This window comes from Anneissia japonica, unplaced genomic scaffold, assembly GCF_011630105.1.
Source record: "Anneissia japonica isolate Jap-2015-1 unplaced genomic scaffold, ASM1163010v1 scaffold287627_len141763_cov191, whole genome shotgun sequence".
NCBI classification, from domain to species: Eukaryota; Metazoa; Echinodermata; class Crinoidea; order Comatulida; family Comatulidae; genus Anneissia; species Anneissia japonica.
Genome location: NW_022705725.1, coordinates 78,900 through 100,223, shown reverse-complemented (window position 1 = coordinate 100,223; position 21,324 = coordinate 78,900). Strand labels below are relative to the sequence as shown.

The following is a 21,324-nucleotide window of genomic DNA, read 5'->3' as shown; positions in this document are numbered from 1 at the left end:
ACTGCTATAAAGAATGTTAACACTTACCTCCCATATGATACGGATATGATGTGGGATGTGGATTCTCTCATTGTTGGCTAAAACCAGGCAGCCGTCATTGTGAAATATGGAACCAAACACCTCCATCTGACTTGCGTCAACCTGAATAATATTTTAAAATTTTAATATCATTTTCCAACTCAAGATTCTGCTAAATACACAATAACTATGACAATAACCTATCATAGCTTTTATTCATTAATAGTTTATCAAGGTGCATATCTTAACCATTAAATATTCACATAACCAAATATATGCATATAACTACACTATATTTATTTACATTCAAATTATAACTGTCCATCTAGGAGTATATCTCAATATTCAAATTAGCTCACCTGTCCATCAAGGTGAATAAGTTTAATCAGAGGCTTGCTGTTCACAAAGTCAACATCACATACCAAACAGTGCTTCCTGAGTAGTGTGGTAAACAGACCATCACTCCACTCACTACCACAGGTAGATGTAAGAAAAAGATTATTTTATAGACAATATAAATTTACATATTGTGGGGTAATCTGTCGAAGCCCCCTCCCCCAAAATCAGTAAATATATACTATATATGTTGTGGTAAGATTAAATAGAAAGAATGTTTTGTCTACCGACAAATATCTAAGCCCTTTTTCTCACCTGGATGAGTTGTAATAACCAAGCAACTCCTGGGGCTCAACTGCTTGTGAATAGAGGCGCTGAACACTAACAAAATGGCCTAGCTCACGTTGAGCACCAGTCAGCGTCTTGATGCATTCACTCTTGCCACACCCAGCTGGACCAACAACAGCAACCTGTCAGTCACATAATATAATAATATGTCAATCATTTTCTATTGTTACCACAATATTTATTAATTAGGACGCAAGTCCTGTCCAAATACTAATGCCCTTTTTTCAGAAATAGAAACTGAGTTTAGTTTTATGTGATTATCTATTGGAATTCAAATGTTCTATGTGTTTGTTTTTGTCAATATCACAACTCTTCATGTTGAATTGTAAATCATAAATATTCAATTTGTGATTTTATCCCATGGCTGTTTTTCTTTCTTTTTTTTTTTTATTTGCATCCTCATCTTTAAACAAGTACAACTATAAAGATACATTCTAAAAAAAAAAAAAAAAAAAAAAATTATCTTTCAATTTGTTTTCAATTTAATGATTTTAACTTACTGTTTGGTGTGTTTCCATCAGCTGGGCTAGTTGAGCTACTCTGGCCTGGAAAGCTCTACCTGGTAGTAGGCCTAGACGTTGAGTGCCTACAGCAATGGCAGAATCTAAGTTGTCTAGAGGCTGGGTATCCTGTGAATTCACACCACTTAACACCTGGTTGACTTGATAATCTGGTTGGATGTTTACAACTGCTGTATTCAACTCCAAACAATCTAAGAATAAAGATGACTTCCATAAATTCACAAGAAAGGTTTTGAGGATTATATACTCAAATAAAATACACTTAAAGAAAAGATAATTTAGTTAGGAATAAAACATCTAAAGAATATCAATGAAAACAATAACAAATTAAGTTTTGACCCATCTATGAATTTCTGTAGATTCAAGAGAAAATATGGATTTAAATGGAATAAACATACAAATTTAAATGTTTTCAGGTTTGACACATCTATGAAAATAAGAATATATAAATTGAATAATCATATAAATTTATTTTTTTTGTATATTAATTTGTTTTAATTTAACAGCTAAACTGTAACAGATATATATTTAATACTGTGTTTGATTTTGTAACAATATGAAAAACAAAAAACTTAAATGCGACTGACCATCATCCTGTGAAGCTCCTTCAAAAGTCATAGCAATCTTCACAGAGGGGAACAGATCCTCGACCAATGTAATAAACATTTCAGCATCGCTACCATGGAGGCGCGGCATGAACATATCTCTGAGGGCAAGAACCAGTGCTTCGGGCTCATCTGCTATGTACTCCTCCGGTATTGTGATGGCTTCCCTGATGTCTGGCTTTGGTTCTTCTGCTGATTCCTCGTTGGTTTCATCATCTTCATTTACAGTATCTAATTCTGAAAGTGTATAAAAACATAAAGTAGACTCTATATAAAAAAAATGCATTAGCCTAATCCAAAAAGATATTTACTGTCTGCTTCAGACAATAACCTTGCAGGGACTGATGGTGCAGCATATTTTCTACACACACATGTACAGAGCAAGTAATTAAACCTTTGTACTGCTCCAATAAGTTTAAAATACTGTAGAGGTAGGTATATACTCTCTTGCCAGGTTTGAAGACCAACACAGTAATTCACTGAAGACTGCCCTGTACCTATACCTACCAGGGTACGGCATATTCTGTATCTTTTGCGTTAGCATATCATCCAAAATAGATCCTGCTTCATTGATGACATTACGAAGATTTTGAATACTCCAGCCATGAGACGTCTCATGCTGATCACTACCAATCTTGATCTTGTCTGCATTGCGCACTTCTGCAGGAATCATCTTGTTGTACATCTCGCGTAGTGTCAACAGTTTCTTGGCCAGTTCACCAGCTCGCACAAAACCTTAAGGTAAAAAACACAAGCGATGTAAAATTTGAAACTTAATCAGGTTAATAATCCAAAAGCTGGGCACTCACTGTATCGTGCGACGGTCGTAGGACCATCGCATGACGAATCCAACTCGGCTTCCTATGAGCCCTAGATGACGCGACATCGTCTATCGATTGCCGGTGGCAGTCTGAAAGGGCCGTCATTAAAAACGACCTGTTGAGCACGTCGTCGCGTTTTGTACTTCAAAAAATCATGTCAGTCGATGATTATCGGGAGCAGTTATTGCCAACGTAAAAGAATACTCATATGTTTAAAGAAATTATTGAGGTTAGTTTAGAATAGTTGGGCATAGCATTTCTACTTTAGGCAGTATTCGAATCTCAAGTTATAATATCTAATGGTGCCCTTGAGAAAGAGACTTAAGCAATATTTGTTTCTTTATAAGAAGAGTATAAAACTGGTACTTGGTAGCAGTTGGATTTAAGTGTACAACCACATAAATATGTATATTACCTTGACTGAGGAGAAGCACTTCAACAGCAATTCTGAAATCTGGATTCTGAATGGACACCGTTCGAAAGGCAGCAACAAGCGATGGAGGAAGTTGTGCGACTGATGAGTTCAAGATCAGGCGTTTCTCAGCTGCGCTTGTTGTCAGATCAAGGGCGCTGTCCATTGTAGCAAAACAGGCACCAGCCGAGTTCAAGCCTACCTCCTCGCTGAACACAGTCAGGCTGGATTTGCCTGCACGTTTGGCATCCAGGTACTGAGTAAGAAACTGTGTGAATATGCTCAGCACATTTGGTAAAATGTGATTTAGGTTGTTGAAACAAACCCAGCAGCCTAAAGGAAAAATAATAACTCTTGATATCATCCTGATTTAGGCAAAATGTTAAATACAGTTTATTCAGGATTTCAGGAGCAGACTGTTCCATACATTTTTGAGGGGTATTCTTTCAAAGAATTACAACTTTGACAATGCAAAATTCCAGGTGACTGGTGCAAGACTGGTGCATTTTGAAGAATTGGTAACAGTCAGCTGGTCTAAGTCAAAAAGACTAACTGTAAACTCAAACTGTTGCAGTGTTAGGAATTACATTAACTGAGCTTAAAAATCAAATAAAAGAAAAATCTAAATACAAAACAATTATATGAAAGGAATAAAGTTAAATTGACCTGTACTTGCTAATCCTTTAAACACATCTGCTAAAAGGAAAGAGTCCATGGATTTGGAACAGTTGAACAGGTAGAGGGGCTGGCCAAGAGCCTTAGCTAGATCACGTACAACCTCAATACGGCTATTCCACTGAAAAATATAAGTGATAGTATTCAAAAACATCACCAGAAACTTTAAATCAAAAAAAGTTGTTGAAAAGAACTTCATAAGAATTGATTCAATTTACATTCCTTATAATTTTTTTGTGTAAAATGTTAGGCAATATTGTAGGCAATTTTTGAGACATGAACTACAAAACTTGTATAAAAAAATAAACATTCTTACTTTTTAAATTATTTATACAAATTTTTATCAATTTATGGTCAATATAAAAACATGTTCTTTTTTGCATCATGCAATCATCGTGAAAATAAGATAGGCCTTTATTAGCCTTATTTTGTTCATATAAATATTGATATCTACTATAATTGCTGAATCGTATATAATTTTATAAACTTGTAAATAAGCTTACATTAGGGCCTACTCCCATTGCTCCCATGTGTGCTTTGATGGCCTGGATGAGGGTTAGGTAAGCCTTCTCAGTCACAGGAGTCTGTACCAGTCGAGATGTGGAACCCATATACTCAAAGCCATACTCAAACTCGTTCAACATACTCTACAAAATATATAACAGAAAGACAGGAAAAGAAATAATCAAACCACATTGTCATGAAATAGATGTCATAATATTGCAGGGTTGCAGTAGCTGCAGAAAACTAAAGGTGGGTAATAGACATTCTAAGGGTAGGTGGGTGATAACATTAGTAAACTCTAAATAGTAAGAGTGGATTTTAAGGATGGAAAAGTGGGTTAACAAAGGTGGGTGGAGGGCCATGATATTAACTTTAAACTGGGTGGAAAACTTTAAGGTTGGGTGGCCCCGCCCATCTCCGATTGCCATAACTACATCCCTGAATTGTATAACTCTGGAAGTGTATAATAGTGTTTACCTTGACAGTAAGTGTAGCGTTCTCAGGTGTCCAGCAGTATTGCATCTGGGACTGCCATTCAAAGCTCTCAGTCAGACCTGTCTCACCAGATGCTTGTCTTTTCTCAAATCTACAATAGAGGATGGGCAATGTAAAGAATAAAAAGAGTTTTTGGTATATCTAGATGAGCAAATGAACCTATGATTTTGTCCACAGACTTCAATATTTTCTAGTGTTTCAATTTAACACATTCGCTGCCAGGGACGCGAGTTTACGTCCGACAGGTTCACGCAGGGCCTCAAAAATGTGAGTTCACTTCCACACCTGTCTAAACATACCCCAATTGTACTGTACGTAAACTCCCTGGCAGTGGTTGCCAGAATATGAACTCTCAACCTGGATGTTCAGGGAAGAACCCAGGCAGTAAAGATCTAAAAATATATACCATATGTTTGTTTGTGTTTCATTACAGTTGATGCGAATGATTGTCATTATGATGGCACCCTTTATGCCTTGGTATACGGGATGAAACTAGGAAAAAAGGGCACGACAGTCAACATGTTAGATCCCCTAGGCTTGCATAAAAAAGTTGAATGACTAATAATCTATATCTTTCTTCACCTGTTCAAGATTTCTCTCTGGTTAGCTAGAAGAGCAATGAGGTTGCTGATCTTCTGAATTTGTGCCGGAAACAGCATCAGCTTTAGTTCTGATTTATCAACCTGTTCTTCCTCAACCACCTTCAGCATACGTCTTTCAGGGGGAAGAACAACCTTCATCGTATTCAGTGGTTTTACACCTGAGCAAAGCAAAAGCATAACATTAACATAAGTACTGTAAGAGAATGCACCTAGGCATTTTAAAATATCTATCCAAGACTTCAGAATAGGTATAGGGACACCTACACACTCCCACATAGTCCATAGGACTCTTGAAATATAGGTCCTTGATTTTGACTTCCCTCCATACTCCGAGCAAAAAAAAATGTTGGATCCATTACTGTCTTGTTGAAGTATGTGTCATATCTAAAAAATTAATCAGTATTTAAATAAATCATTATTTCTTGAGGATGAGGTACACCATGCCTTTACTGATCTACACCTCCTCTCTTTTTACACAATCCTTTCATACTGTCAATTTTTTCCCCCTTTTCATGATTTTTTTTACCTTCTTCTCCCTCTTCAGTCATTCCTTCCAGTTGTGTTGACCTTCCACTAGGTACCTCTGCAATAGGCCCTTGCATTGGCTCATTCAAGGACCAATTAGAGGCCTTAAATGACTGAGTACTACTGTGATGTGCACTTAAGCGACTGTAGGTAACCACATCTGATGCACTGTTTTCACGTTGAGGCTTCTCAGCTACTAAAAAACAATTAATAAAAAAATAAAATACAATAATAAGATTTATGATTCACAATACTGCAAGTGAAAATAATTACATTACAAGAATGTCAAACACAGTCTACTTGATTCACATTCCCAAACAATTTAAGTGTGATATTGGTTGTTACGTGGGAGATACTCAGCTCAATAAATCAACACATGCACTGTTTTCTTGCAAAAGGCCATAAAGACCATCACTATTAGGCAGGGAAGGGTATCCAAGGTCAGGGGTAATTTTGCTTTCACTGTTGAACATGAATAACTTAACTTTACCAGGATGTTTACTGAAGTAGAATAGCCTCGTTATAGACTAACATATGGGACGTATTCCCACAACAATCTGTGCATCTTCACTCAATATTTTACCTTCTCGAATCAGCAATTCCCTTTTCCTCCTCAATCTTGCTTTCTTTTCTTCCTCATCTTCGATCCCTTTCATCATGACAACAGCTGCTTGTATGCTTTGTTCTACCCTCTCAACTGCTTCCTATTGTAAACATTGAAGAGATCATTGACTAAAGTTGATCTACAATGGGTCATTACAAAGTGTCAATCAAACTTAACAACGGACCAATCAGAGCAGGACAAGGAATACACACTTGCCCCACAGACACAATTGTTGTCTTGCAAAAGCATGTGTTCACATATCATATCATCATCATCCTATAATGTGCATAAATCTCAAATGAGTATATTCGTACAGCGTTGCTGGTCAGTTATGTTCACTTGAGAAAATTAACAGATGTGAATATCAGATACCCTGTCCTTGAATGTGTTGTTAGATAGTGAATCAACAACATGTTGAGGTGTAGTGTCCGGGAAGAACGAGCCCTTCCTTAATGTTGTGCGGGTTTTTGGTATAATGAATCTCTTGTCGTGACCTCTGGTGCGGGTAGAGGATGGAATGAGCTGATCACGAGGGATGCAGATCATGTCATTGGTGATCCAGTACATCATGGTGACTTTTGCAAGCGCCCTACAATTTTTATGCATATATTTATGCTGTTGTTTTGTGAGACCTTAGCAACAATATCCAAGGGGCGTGGCTTAACTTAACAGTTAATTGATCTGTATATTTTCATACTTATTTAAAGGTCAAGACATATAATTGTAAAATATATTTAAAAACACTCGTGTCCATGAAATATAATAACCAACCCGCCAAATGGCCAAATAGCTATTGATTTGACAGAAGCCATTATCACATAATACAATAATTCAATAATAATGATCACTTTTGTATGTTTCCTTTCTTTGAATTTCATTGCAAGCCATTTTTTTTCTACTAAATTTTTAGTCTTGTGCAATATCAAATAAAACATTTTTATAATAATGATTTTGGTGCTTTTATTTTTTCTCTTTATGAATGTTTTTTATTGTCCAGTGCATTTCTCCCTATTAAGTATTAACACGTTATATTTTCATTGCGGATTTTTTGGGCTCAATACGGACTCTAAATGTATGCATTTTCTTTTAGTTTTAAGGCGTATGCGGATTTTATAAGTCCGCAATGACGATATAACGTGTTTATTTGTATTCTTTAATGTGAACTGCTGTTTTTTAGCTTGTTAATATTATAACGCAATTTTTTCTTATTACAATTTTATATTTGGCTATTCTTTTTTACCTTTGTATTGTTTCCATTTGCATGTCTGAATAAAATATATCATGAGAATGAAAGAATAAACAAAAATGAAAAACATGAGCATCTATTTTAATCTAATCCTGTGACTTTAAATATTCTAAAAACATTAATACTAAAAACAATGTTAATAATATTATTTATTATGTAAGTAAATAAAATAAAAAATACCTTAATAGCTTCTTTCTCACCACCATCTACTGCCTTCAGACATTTCTCAACCTGATCAGTTATCTGAATCTGAGTGGTGAGGTGAACAACCTCAGCAACATTGTCCAACATCCAAGACTTGGAGGTTGGTACGGAATCGTCTGATGTCTCTTTTGCACCTGGAAGATTCTTCTCATAAATACCTGTACGGCTACCAGATCGGCTGCTCAAATCTGTTGAAGGTAATTATTAATAATAATCTATTAAACTCTATGAATATTTAAATTTTAGAAACTACAAAAACAAACCTTATCTCTAGGGGCAGGTCCAGAATTCCTAAACAAAGAGGTAGGTGGGGGGGGGGGCAGGGATTGGGATACACCCCCTACAAAGGTGTGTGCCTTTTCCCCAGGCTCATCCAATGGAAATTTGCTCAAATAGGTAGAAATCACCTCATATTCCCTTATTCTGCAAGCTACTAAATAATTGAGTCCACACTTAACCTTCAAACCCCTCTCCCCCCCACCCCCATCAGCCTCTACATTAATACTCATAGATGCACTACTAAATTAGGGTTCCCTTCCAACTACCCTTACTCTAAATCTGGCTTCATATCGTTATAGATAAATACTAGAGCATTATTAATAATGAATGTAACAAATTGTAAAAATTGTTGCATACCTTTCTTGTCATCTTTCAACAAAGTGACTCGTCTAGCCCCAGCACTATGGATCTCTCGCTCAACCATCCTGCTATTGGCTACCTGATGATTGAGGGATGATGTTAGCTGCTGCTGGAGGCTAGATTTGATTGTAGGAATCAACACAGCTAGCCAGTTTTCAATTGGACCATCACAAACAACAGTCTAGTAGAGATGGAAAAACAAAATGCATGAAACAGTACATAAATATTGACTGCTAGTTTTCTTTATATGGCAATAAAGGTATCTTGATATTTTGAGCAAACTTTATTAAAGAAATAATGAACCAACCGCAAAGTAAAACAAATTTAAAAAACATTTACATATAAAATATTTTCGGAATAAAAAACTATGTAATTTGCCGAGTGGTATTGCTTACACAATTTTAGGAATGAAGGCTCATTCTTTGCCATAAACATGTCTATAATTAATTCCATAAAATACCCTTTCGATATGTAAAAAAAAAAAAGTACAATGGATAATTAAAATGTACACACCTGTTTAAGAGGAAGTTTCTCTCCCAAGTTGCTCAAAACACCTGTAACTTGAAAATGGGCCTCCAAATCCTCCGGAGCTTCCTCAAACACAAGCCGTCCCATGTTCTCAAACAGTTTGGGTAGGTAAAGGTTTGCCATATTCAGATCATATCCTGTAAAAGGAGAGTAAAACAGAACTTGTCTAATCAATACAGTATACATCAGTAGTGATGATGTTAGTCTACGAGTGAGACACGTGGAAAAAATAACTACCGGTTATAGTATTGGAAATGTATTGGAAATTCTCTCATAAGTAAACACACCTTTAGAGAATAATTGGAACAGTCAACTCTCCATCATACACATTCTCATTATAATATAAGAAAAGTACAATTTACAGAAAACACTAATCACCATAACACAACTAAATAGAAGAAAAAGCATATAAAAAATAAAAATATATTCCTGGTTTTATCATGTCTAAACATATGTTAAGCCCTAGCCAGACTATAAAATGTTATTGGACAAAAAATGTGACATGCCCAAATATGGTCATGATGACATCACATCATGACCATATATAGGCACATCATGTCTATATATTGGCATATAACATGATAGTGTGGACATGATAGAGTTAAAGATGTTTGTATCAGCCCGAGCTAAATACATTGTTATTGTCATTACATTCTGCAAGGGATGCAGGTTTGCATTGTTACTCCGGTAGAAGGCATTGCAGGAAGTATTCTATGGCTTGTGTTGGATGGACACTGATCACTTATCGTAGATAAAAGCAAAACCAAAAGTAAGAAAGCAGAATCTACTGATAATAGAGTAAAGCTCTGTTCACACTATCAAATTTTATGTGACAAAAAATGTGACATGCCCATATTTGGGTGTAATCCAGGTTTGCATTGTTACTCCGGTAGAAGGCATTGCAGGAAGTATTCTACGGCTTGTGTTGGATGGGCACTGATCGCTTATCGTAGATAAAAAAGCAAAACCAAAAGTAAGAAAGCAGAATCTACTGATAATAGAGTAAAGCCTGTCTCTTATACACATCTAGATGTGTATAAGAGACAGTGCCTCCCCACAATAACTGAGTCCACACTTAACCTTCAAACCCCCCACTCCCCATCAGCTTCTACATCAATACTCCTAGATGCACTACTGAATAAGGGTTCTCTTCCACCGCCCTTCTTCTAAATCTGGCTTCATATCGTTATAGATAAATACTAGAGCATTATTAATAATGAATGTAACAAATTGTGAAAATTGTTGTATACCTTTCTTGTCATCTTTCAACAAAGTGACTCGTCTAGCCCCAGCACTATGGATCTCTCGCTCAACCATCCTGCTATTGGCTACCTGATGATTGAGGGATGATGTTAGCTGCTGCTGGAGGCTAGATTTGATTGTAGGAATCAACACAGCTAGCCAGTTTTCAATTGGACCATCACAAACAACAGTCTAGTAGAGATGGAAAAACAAAATGCATGAAACAGTACATAAATATCAACTGCTAGTTTTCTTTATATGGCAATAAAGGTATCTTGATATTTTGAGCAAACTTTATAAAAGAAATAATTAACCAACCGCAAAGTAAAACAATTAAAAAACATTTACATATAAAATATTTTCGGAATAAAAAAATATGTAATTTGCCGAGTGGTATTGCTTACACAATTTTAGGAATGAAGGCTCATTCTTAGCCATAGACATGTCTTTATATAATTAATTCCATAAAATACCCTTTTGATATGCAAAAAGAAAAAAAAAAGTACAATGGATAATTAAAATGTACACACCTGTTTAAGAGGAAGTTTCTCTCCCAAGTTGCTCAGAACACCTGTTACTTGAAACTGGGCCTCCAAATCCTCCGGAGCTTCCTCAAACTCAAGCCGTCCCATGTTCTCAAACAGTTTGGGTAGGTAAAGGTTTGCCATATTCAGATCATATCCTGTAAAAGGAGAGCAAAACAGAACTTCTCTAATCTATACAATATACATCAGTAGTGATGATGTTAGTCTACGAGTGAGACAAGTGGAAAAAATAACTACTGGTTATAGTATTGGAAATGTATTGGAAATTCTCTCATAAGTAAAAACACCTTTAGAGAATAATTGGAACAGTCAACTCTCCATCATACACATTCTCATTATAATATAAGAAAAAGTACAATTTACAGAAAACACTAATCACCATAACACAACTAAATAGAACAAAAAGTATATAAAAAATAAAAAAAATATTCCTGGTTTTATTATGTCTAAACCTATGTTAAGCCCTGTGCAGACTATAAAATTTTATTGGACAAAAAATGTGACATGCCTAAATATGGTCATGATGACATCACATCATGACCATATATAGGCACATCATGACTATATATGGGCATATAACATGATAGTATGGGCATATAACATGATAGTGTGGACAGAGCTAAAGATGTTTGTATCAGCCCGAGCTAAATACATTCTTATTGTCATTACATTCTGCAAGGGATCCAGGTTTGCATTGTTACTCCGGTAGAAGGCATTGCAGGAAGTATTCTACGGCTTGTGTTGGATGGGCACTGATCGCTTATCGTAGATAAAAAAGCAAAACCAAAAGTAAGAAAGCAGAATCTACTGATAATAGAGTAAAGCTCTGTTCACACTATCAAATTTTATGTGACAAAATAATGTAACATGCCCATATTTGGGTGTAATACAACATCATCATGCCCATATATGGGCACATCACTCAAATTTGTCCCATAAAATTTGACAGTGTGGGCAGTGATTAAAATTTTACAAGCATTTACCATTGCAGACAATGTGTAGTACATCTTCCATGGATAAGAAATAGAATCGAGGAAACTTCTGGCGCCTTTTCTCCAGATGATCTAGTAGAGATTTACGGCAAAGCTCCAAATGGTGGTTCATCTTCTCCAGCAAAGGCAATATGCCTGCAAAAAAAGCAATACACTAGTAACTAATACATTATCCTAATTTGCAATATACATGTCTCCCTCTAATAAGAGACCAATTTTGGAACCGGGCATTACAGTCTTTCGCAGCTTTGGTCATCAATTATAATAATAAAGATAAAAGACATTTGTTAATTTGGAACTACAGAAAAGTGGTCTTTAATTGGAGGTGGTCATTAATTGGAGTGATCTGTAATTACAGGGAGACCTGTATCAATAATTATCAATATTTAAAAAATAGCATATGCATAGTGGCTTTCCCGAAACCCGGAATGATACAGGTTGATACTTTGAAAAAATATTTAAATTGTGTCTCTAAATTATAATTTTGTTAATAAACCACCTGATAGAAATGTAGCTGCATTTGGAAACTACTATGTCCAGATGTAATTACTAAGTGGTGCAAAATCTATCAATAACATTAGATATTCAATTACCTTTTCTTTGACAACATTGCAGTACATTTGGGTTTCGTTCTGTTGCTCTCATAAGGAGTCTAAAATCTCTATTAGCTGAGCTAAACAAACCAGACTCATGGTTTAGTGATGTCTTGATATCCAGCCCACTGAAGACCTGAAAGTTTCGAAGAAGGTAATCCATTATGTTCTATCGACCCTAACAAATTTCATATTAAAAAAAACAAATCAGTAGTGATGTTGAGATACAGTATTTACCTGGATAAACTGATAAATGCCTAACTTTCCTTTGAAACTTACTTCTCGAGCATAAAAGAAAAATAATGGAATCACCCTAGTTTGAGAGGTAAGTTTCAAAGGAAAAAGAAACTCGGGCATTTATCGGTTTATCCCGGTAAATATTATTGAAATAATCTACTGTTAAGTTTAGGCCTTGAAACATATATTATGTTAGAATTTAATGTCTCTGGATTCCAATGTGTTACTAATTCAATACAACTCAAAGTTCAAAGACATGATTCTCATCATGATATATTCACATGATATAATTAGCCTTAAAACTTTCATTAAAACAAAATGGACCTTTCTGAAGTGTCAATCAAACGAAACAACTGACCAATCAGAACAATGGCAGGAAGACGCACATGTCCTACATACACAAATGTTGTCCCACAAACACACACGTTTGTGTATGTTCTTACACTTGAACTTTAGCAATAATATCCAAAGACCAGGGCTTAGCTGGAAGGTCCATTCTCACTGATTACCAAAGACTCTTATCTAAGGGAGAAATGACAGAGGTACAGGGGAGGGAGAGAGCAACCTTATTGAAATAAAATACCTCCTCAAGCTCCACCCACTTCACTTGCACTTCTAACCACACAGTCAATACTGCCTCGATAGTCTGTAGTCGCTTTTGCCACTTCAGAACTTCATCGAGGAATGAACCAGCTGCGCTACTGCTTTGCATGCTCTGGAGAGACACCTGGTGGGACTCCAACTCATCAAATATTGGATCAACATCTGAAAGCAGGTTCAGTACTCCAGAGTCCTGAATAAAATGAAACCACATAAGTCCTTTAAAATCCAACATATAAATTTTCTTAGAATAACCTTTGTAGGGGTTTATCACTGTAACAGTGATAAATGAATGAGAACGTAAATGTGGTACTGTGGTTAGCAAAAGATTTGCGGCAACCAGAAATTAAAGATTACATGATTTTCCAAAGGCGAGTTTATTTAAGAAACAACTGTTATAGCCAGCTTGTCCAGTTAAGTATTATGAAATAAGCAAATTTATATGTTCTTTATATTTGATATAGAAGAAATTAAATAGTGTACGAAATACTATATCATAGTATATTCCTGAATATTTCAGAAAAACAATGTATTTCTTTAATTGGCATTCGAACCCAATACTCTGCTACCCAATTACTCTACCAATACCAAAAGCTATGAGGCTAAGCTGTAGTCACCATTAAGGAGCTATTGACTAATTAGCATATAGACCCACATGCACCCCTTAGGAGGTGCCCCCAATCTCACCTCTCCAAGGTTAAGCAGTGAGGCTGGCAGGGATGACACACTAGCTCGTCTGTGTCTTCCACCTCCTGTCCCCAAGGTCTGACTAGACATACGGCTGTGTGCACGCCGGCCTAGAATCATGCTTCGTGTTCCTGTTCCCGCCTCTGATTCGGAATATTCACTCTTGTTTCCGTCCTGAAAATAAAAAAAAAAAATTATTATTATTATTATTTCATTATAGTCATGTAATAAAAATGATAAAAATAATTTTCAAATAATGATAATGATGATGTATGATAATAAAAAATGGTATTGATAAAGATGATGATGGTTCATAAATATTAAATGATGATGATTATGATGATGGTGATACACAGTGCATTTAAATCATGTAGGACCAAAATCACAACATATTACAGTGAGACTTACAATTACAAGCCATAATGTTAGTAGAGATGCAAAACCATTTCACATCTTCAAAATTTTACTTACGTCTTTATCCACACGCTCAGCGACAGCAGTGGTACGAACATGTGTTTTCAGATCAAAGATCTTACTCAGCCAGATCTCTTCATATGTCCTGAGGGCGCTTTCAATTGAGACATCCTTCACTGCACGGTACACAATAGCTCGAACCTCATCAACATGATCTATAATTCAAAATTGGTAAGATTTTACAGAGCATGTAAATGTAAGTAAAAAATCTTAGCTTAAACAATCAAGATCATTATCATACTTTATAGTTTATTTTGTCAGCAAATAGGGTGCGGTTGTGTAGTTATTCATGGTTAGGTTGGATTGTGGATTTAAGTTGTTCAAGTGTTGGGAGGGATGTTATGGATTGTTACAACGTGTTCGAAATTGAATACTGTTTTGTAAAAAGAATGTGTCCTAGCAAAATTTTGTATGTATTTTACATAATTAAACAAAATTTTCTTATAGAACATATTATTTTGTATACTGTATAATTTCAATATCCTGTAATTACTTAATGTTTTTATTCTTTAATTTGTTTTAAGATATAAATATTCCTCACTTTGTAGACCAAGTTGTAGAAGTTGACCAAGAGTCATTCTTTTCAGGCTATCATTGTCAATCTGTAGGATGCCTCCGGTCACTCTCACTAGCTGTTTCCAGTGACGTGTCCTCATGGCTGGATTGCTCAGGTCATCTATCAGGGGTAGACAAGCCTAAGAAAAGAAAAACCAAAACATTACATATCAAAAAGTTTAATCCACCAATATTATTTAGCATGTGTTTATGTCAGAAATTTTTTTTTGGGAGCAGTTCAGTGATTGCAATTCAGGCTTTTAACCTGTTTAACTAGGGTTGGATTTTTACCTAACCACCTATTAATTAAAAGATAATTAGCTATGGCAATACAAAATAATAAAAATTAAGTTGAACCATTGGTGGCAGCAAACAAAGTAAGGCACTCACTGTATTGTACGACGGTCCTACGACAACCATCGTACAACGAATACAATTCCACTCCTGTGAGCGCTAGATGACGCTACGCCATTTGCTGGCTGTCGGTGGCTGTTTGAACGAATGATCGTTAAAAACAATCCATTGTGTGCACGCCGTGCATTTGCCTTCTCCGTGGAGTCGCGTCGGCTGACGACCTTCGTATGTAATGAGTGCCTGGCTTAACCACATATAATACCTGCTTTATATTAAGAGCTGGCAATTACCTGGATTACTAGAATGGACTCTTGCATCTGCAAGTACACATCCCATACATGGACATCATCGGGAAGTGAGCGGACCATGGTCAACTGGTCATTAGTAGAATCACGTAGGTACTTGGTGTTCATCTTTTGCCAGGTCTCCTGCTTCCATTGCTCCTGCTGGTCATTGACCTCCTGAACTGTCTCCCACACTTGTTGTAGATTGCGCAGTTCATGACGGCACCTATATTATATATTTGGATTGGTCAGTACAGAATATTCATCACAGAGAATGAAGTTTATAAATTACACTTAAAATTACCAAGCTTCGTCCACCCTATCATATTTGATGTGACAAATTTGTGTGATGTGCCCATATTTGGCCATGATGATGTCATATTACACCCCTAATATGGGCACATCACAGTTATTTGTCAGACAAAATTTGATAGTGTGGACAAAGATTAATACAACTTACTCTGGTAGGATGGAGAAATTGACCACTGCTGTTTCAAGTAGCTCTTGTAGCTCGATCAAATCCTAGCAAAAAACAAATATTTATGAATTATTTAAAAGGCAAAGGTAGGAGTATAACCCATAATTCGCAGTGTCATTGTGCTGAGTTGTGTATGGGTGTGGTTTGTGACTACCTAGCCGCAGTAAACTGGTGCTTATAACAGCTAAATGTTCACATCACAGCGGTTGAACCATATCATTGGGGTGACCCCCTACTAAAGATGAAATGGGTTCTTTAAAGTGCACACAAGTACGATGTGTACACTGGATTTCCATTTTAAGTCCTCATCTGAGAACACTTGGTTCAACCTACTGAAACCTGGAAGAGGAGAGGCTCGAAACAGGGCCGACGTTACGGCTATAATTAGTGGCACCCCTGCTTTACCATTCCACCAGTTGACTTGCCCAATTGCCAACAAAAACATGATTGATTTTAGAACACAGAATAAACTAAATGTACTACATAGCTTATAAAGTGGTTTATAAGATAACATTATACTCATATTAAAATACAATATATAATATAATATTAAAACTACATAAGTTTAAATATAATAAAATGATAAGCAGTAGAAATATAACATACAAAATACACTGTGGAAATACTTGAACAACATGAAAAGTTTAATAACTTGTGCAAAATAGAGAAAAAGCCTTTAGATTATATTCTAATCATTACATAGAATCATCAATTGAAGTGCAATTATAGACATTCAAGGGAACAACTGATTTCATTTGAACTATAATAAAATAAAAAATAAAATAAGTGTAGCTCTTGCCAAAATGAATAACGACAACTGATAATATTACACAGTAAAGCTTTACATCCACAAACAACCAGCTTTGCATTATGTTAATCTAGTTGATATAGCATCATATAAAACTAATTTACTAAGCTTTAAAATTAATATTGTATTGTAAGATTTGACTTTAGTGCAACATTAATATACTGTAGCTACAACAGTCACTCCATAGAGTGTATACCTCTGCTCTGTGCCTGTATACTGAAAATATGCAGGCCGTGTATAGTGGGCTATTCCATTACTTTTCCCTGTGCACGAATACTAAACAATACACTAGCACTGCAGGGGAAAAAAAAAAAGGAATTTCTGTGACCTTGACCTGTTAACTTTTCTTACCAAAATTTAATAATTTCTTCCTTTGAATATTATGTACGATTCCACTAAATACTATTCATTAGTTTTTGCGCAATTTTGCTAACAGACAGGCAGCGGTGAATACACAACCTCCTTTGGCTGAGTAAATAAGCATTGTAACCCAGTGAGATGCGCAATTCATCTATGAAAGTGACTCTGATAAGCAGAAACAACTATACTACATTATTCAGTAGTATATGAAGATGATATTTTTTTTTTTAAGATAATGTATGGCCCCTTGGAATTTTCTATTCAAACAAGTATATTGTTTCTATCTATAAACTACTACACATGCAACAATTGAAATAAATATAAGTTCTGCTGAAATTAAAATTCTATATAATCTTACCACAGGGAAGGAAAGCAATTAGGAACTAGTAGGTGATAGAGGGAATAAGATACACACATTAATAAATCAAACCATGCAACTAATGACAGAATTTATACATAAAAGTTAGTTTATAAAAGTTAGAAATTTAAATTATATAACAATACTTGAGTTTTTCTTGTATGCTGTTATAATAACTTTTATACACTAATTAAAACATATACAATATTTTAAGATAATGTGTCATGAAAATAATATTGTTTATGTATATCATACAGTATGTAAGATATTAATGATTAAAGACATTAGTTTAGTTAGTTTTAGTTTATATTTTTATATAGTAGCACCTAGTCCTTTAGGTTACAAAGCACATTTGTTTTTCCCTGGTTATTGAATCCACATGCTAAATGTTTCTACAAAATTATGTGCATTAGTATAGTCATCCTACTATTGATTCATATTGAAAGGGAACTAGAAAGATGATACTTTTTTCTGGAGGGAATTTTTGATATGTCATAATTAACAGAATCAACTTAAAAAAAAATCTTTTTTTTTGTTGCAATTTTTCATGAAGTTATAGGCCATTACCCCTTACCCCCTTCAGCCACTGCTGATTTTTGGTTACAGCTTACACTGATGTCACGCTGCTAAAGAGGGAAAATTGTCTAGGCTTATGGCTTCATAAAAATGGCCAAAAAACGATTTGTAAGTTGATTCTATTAATAGTGACATATTAAAAATCCCCTAGAGAAAAAAAATTATCTTCTAGTTCCCTTTTAAAATTTAATGATAATGTCCTAATGCGTAGTGAAAAAACCTTCACCGTATATTTGATTATTTTATTAGCCTTCTCTTACCTGAGCTTCATTATCAAGCTGGTCCAGCTGATGGAAGAACTGGCTGATAGCTTGGAAGGCATTCTCCATGCCACATTCTCTTGAGTACACATCTGATGTCATCAGTGTGTGGCTTAACTCCTCAACATGCTTTCCAAAGGCAGCCAAGTCCTAAAAATTTTAAAATCACAAAAATCAAAATGATGTTGTTTGTTAGCTTGAGTGTTCAATAACTACAGTTAAACTTGCCTAACTCGAATTTGCTAACTCAAATAAGTCGATCATATTTTACATGCTAAATTGTTGTGATTTCCATTAATTTTCAATCTGTACTAAAGTCAAATTTTATCTAATTTTCAATGCCATTGTGGATTTGACTTAGGCAAGTTCAACTGAACATAAACACGGATTATTGATGGTAATGTTAGCTGTTTATCAGCGAGATACTTAAGCAGATGAATGAATAATCAATGAAAGACTTTGTATGATTTAGAGTAGCATTCTGCAAACTTTTTGACTGACAACCCACTTCAAGATATTCAGACATGAATCACAAAGTACTGACACCTTATCCACACATACCTAATTCAGATATCTAGCCCTAGAGCATTATTTTGGGACTTGGATTTTTAAATTTAGATTAAAATAAGTAAACATGCTTAAACAAAAATAAACATTACAACAAAATTATAATGAACAATGACTGTACTTCGTTGTAATTACAAATAAACAACAAGTACGGAGATTGATGGCTTCATTTATTTTATAAATAACATAATTCAAATTATCATAATGCCTACACAAAATTAAGTGACAAAATTAATAAAGCTGATTGTGGTGATTTCTGTCAGTGTCACAGCTTTGTGATCTACCAAAATTGTTTTGGTGACCCACCGGCGCGGGCCATGACCCAACGTTCCACAGGTTTAGAGCATTCTTTTATAAGTGTAGAGACGTTTTTAGTGCCACAGAGAGATCACTAGCATTCATTGATTGATTTACAAAATATACTAAAGGTTAATAGTTTTTAGAAATTGTAGTATAGAAGCAATTTGATCAGTCCACTGGTAAACTTCTGGTGTGTAAAGCAGCATTTGCGACTATGACTTTGAGCAGAAAATATATTCTTCAAACTATAAATTAAACCAATAAGCATACCTTGGTAATTCTAGCCGACTCCTCTTGGATCCTAGGCCCTAGTCGCTGTTTGGCTAATGACACCTTGGTCTTGAGGTTATTCCAGCGGCTTGGAGCAGCGCTAAAGAGTTTCTGCGTGGCTTGTGGCAGGGTGTGGCCATATTTCTCTATGAGGAGGACAGTGCGGTTCATTGCTGTGAACTTGCCATCCATCTCTTGCTGCTTAGCAGATACCTGATTATAATATATACGGGGATTAAATATACAGGGGTAATGATAATGTCAAGTGTATAGAGGACTAAGCAATATGCGCTATATAAGTCTATCATATTGTTATATCAAGAGTCTCCTTATACTCATAAATAAAGTTCATTTCTAACACTACCACATCTCAACACACAGCACAGGCTTACCGTATTAAATAGTCTCATCATTTTCATGAATGAAGCTGTGTCTCTCTCCTCTCCGGTAATACTTTCAATCTCAGGCTCTGTTCTCTTCAAGAAATCATCTAAATCTCGAAGCATACCTGTCACCTGCAGAAAAAAAAAAGATATTTGTAGTAACTATTCTGTCAAAGCTCTGTATCAATAAAAAAATTATTCAGTAATGTTGTTTAGGATCAATGACATTCTTAACTGGATAAACCAGGCAACTATCCATTCATTTAGACAGGTGTTCACAAAATAAACAATAATAAAACCAAGTGCAATTGTTTTTCTTTAATTTATTAATAAATAATTATATAATTAATTTTAAAAAATTACAAATATTTAAAATACTTATACAACTATTATCAGTTCTGGTGATGTATTTCAAACATTTAAAATGTAATTTGGACAATACTGTAAAGTGAAAGTCCTTTTATATGCATATTTATTCAAAAATACAAGAAAGGTATTAGGGATGATACAATAAGAAAAATTAATATAGTAAGTTCTTACTTGATCTGACAGATATTTGATGAAAGTCCACATCCACCTGCTGGTGTAGGTTGTCAGAACCTGTTTAATTGGTGTCATGTCAACCCTAAGCCATCCCACATCCGTGTAATCCATAATGTTAGCAATTTCATCACGTGATCGCTGCAAAGCAATTTCATTTGTCATTACCTGTATCTACTGTTGATCATTATTAACAAGAAATAATGATGGAAGTCACCATGGTTTATTTTACTTGCTTTTTGTTCTTCACACCATTTCAGAAAGCACACACTTCTATTTTGAACGAATTTGCTGCACGCATTCTATATCCACTTCAGTCAGATGGTATTGGGTGCACTTCTATGGCACAAGCCTTGATTAGCACTACCAGCCTGCTGTGGTACCAGAAACTATTGTGCTTCTATCATCTTCATTTGCTGTGGACCATCTGATAGGTCCACTGGGTTCTAATAAACTTGCAAAGTCTGCTAGACATGTATTTATATTATTATTAACATTTTTTAGATATTTATTGTTTAGCTTCAAATGTTATGTGAACCTCATACAGGTCTTTTCATCAGGATGTGGAATATTGGTCTATCACATTCTTTAAATATTTTATCATCACATGTATAGTACTGTATATAAACATTTTTAAAGTTAAAATACAGGTCTCAATTTAATTAAAAACACCTCCAATTACAGAATACCTCCAATTAAAGACTACTTTTCTCTGGTCCTATATTAACATAATGTCTTATTTTTATTATTGTAATTAGAGACCAAAGCTGCTAAAGAC

At 35.1% G+C, this 21,324-nt stretch overlaps 1 protein-coding gene across 1 annotated transcript in view; it reads right to left on the bottom strand.

Moving 5' to 3' along the window:
* LOC117105900 (dynein heavy chain 9, axonemal-like) overlaps window positions 1-21,324 on the bottom strand; it is a 69,747-nt gene that overhangs the window by 34,410 nt on the left and 14,013 nt on the right. The window contains exons 22-49 of the mRNA XM_033247204.1: window positions 20,547-20,687; window positions 20,016-20,138; window positions 19,624-19,836; window positions 18,487-18,636; window positions 16,107-16,168; window positions 15,653-15,872; window positions 14,995-15,148; window positions 14,451-14,608; window positions 13,980-14,153; window positions 13,276-13,485; window positions 12,456-12,591; window positions 11,854-11,997; window positions 9,069-9,220; window positions 8,553-8,736; window positions 7,893-8,104; window positions 6,446-6,566; window positions 5,864-6,058; window positions 5,318-5,495; window positions 4,718-4,826; window positions 4,240-4,383; window positions 3,728-3,857; window positions 3,065-3,394; window positions 2,336-2,563; window positions 1,811-2,065; window positions 1,203-1,414; window positions 670-824; window positions 378-489; window positions 28-141 (exon numbers count right to left, since the gene is read on the bottom strand). Of these exons, the coding sequence (XP_033103095.1) occupies window positions 28-141; window positions 378-489; window positions 670-824; window positions 1,203-1,414; window positions 1,811-2,065; window positions 2,336-2,563; window positions 3,065-3,394; window positions 3,728-3,857; window positions 4,240-4,383; window positions 4,718-4,826; window positions 5,318-5,495; window positions 5,864-6,058; window positions 6,446-6,566; window positions 7,893-8,104; window positions 8,553-8,736; window positions 9,069-9,220; window positions 11,854-11,997; window positions 12,456-12,591; window positions 13,276-13,485; window positions 13,980-14,153; window positions 14,451-14,608; window positions 14,995-15,148; window positions 15,653-15,872; window positions 16,107-16,168; window positions 18,487-18,636; window positions 19,624-19,836; window positions 20,016-20,138; window positions 20,547-20,687 (4,716 nt within the window). The remainder of the gene's footprint in view (window positions 1-27; window positions 142-377; window positions 490-669; window positions 825-1,202; window positions 1,415-1,810; window positions 2,066-2,335; window positions 2,564-3,064; window positions 3,395-3,727; window positions 3,858-4,239; window positions 4,384-4,717; window positions 4,827-5,317; window positions 5,496-5,863; window positions 6,059-6,445; window positions 6,567-7,892; window positions 8,105-8,552; window positions 8,737-9,068; window positions 9,221-11,853; window positions 11,998-12,455; window positions 12,592-13,275; window positions 13,486-13,979; window positions 14,154-14,450; window positions 14,609-14,994; window positions 15,149-15,652; window positions 15,873-16,106; window positions 16,169-18,486; window positions 18,637-19,623; window positions 19,837-20,015; window positions 20,139-20,546; window positions 20,688-21,324) is intronic.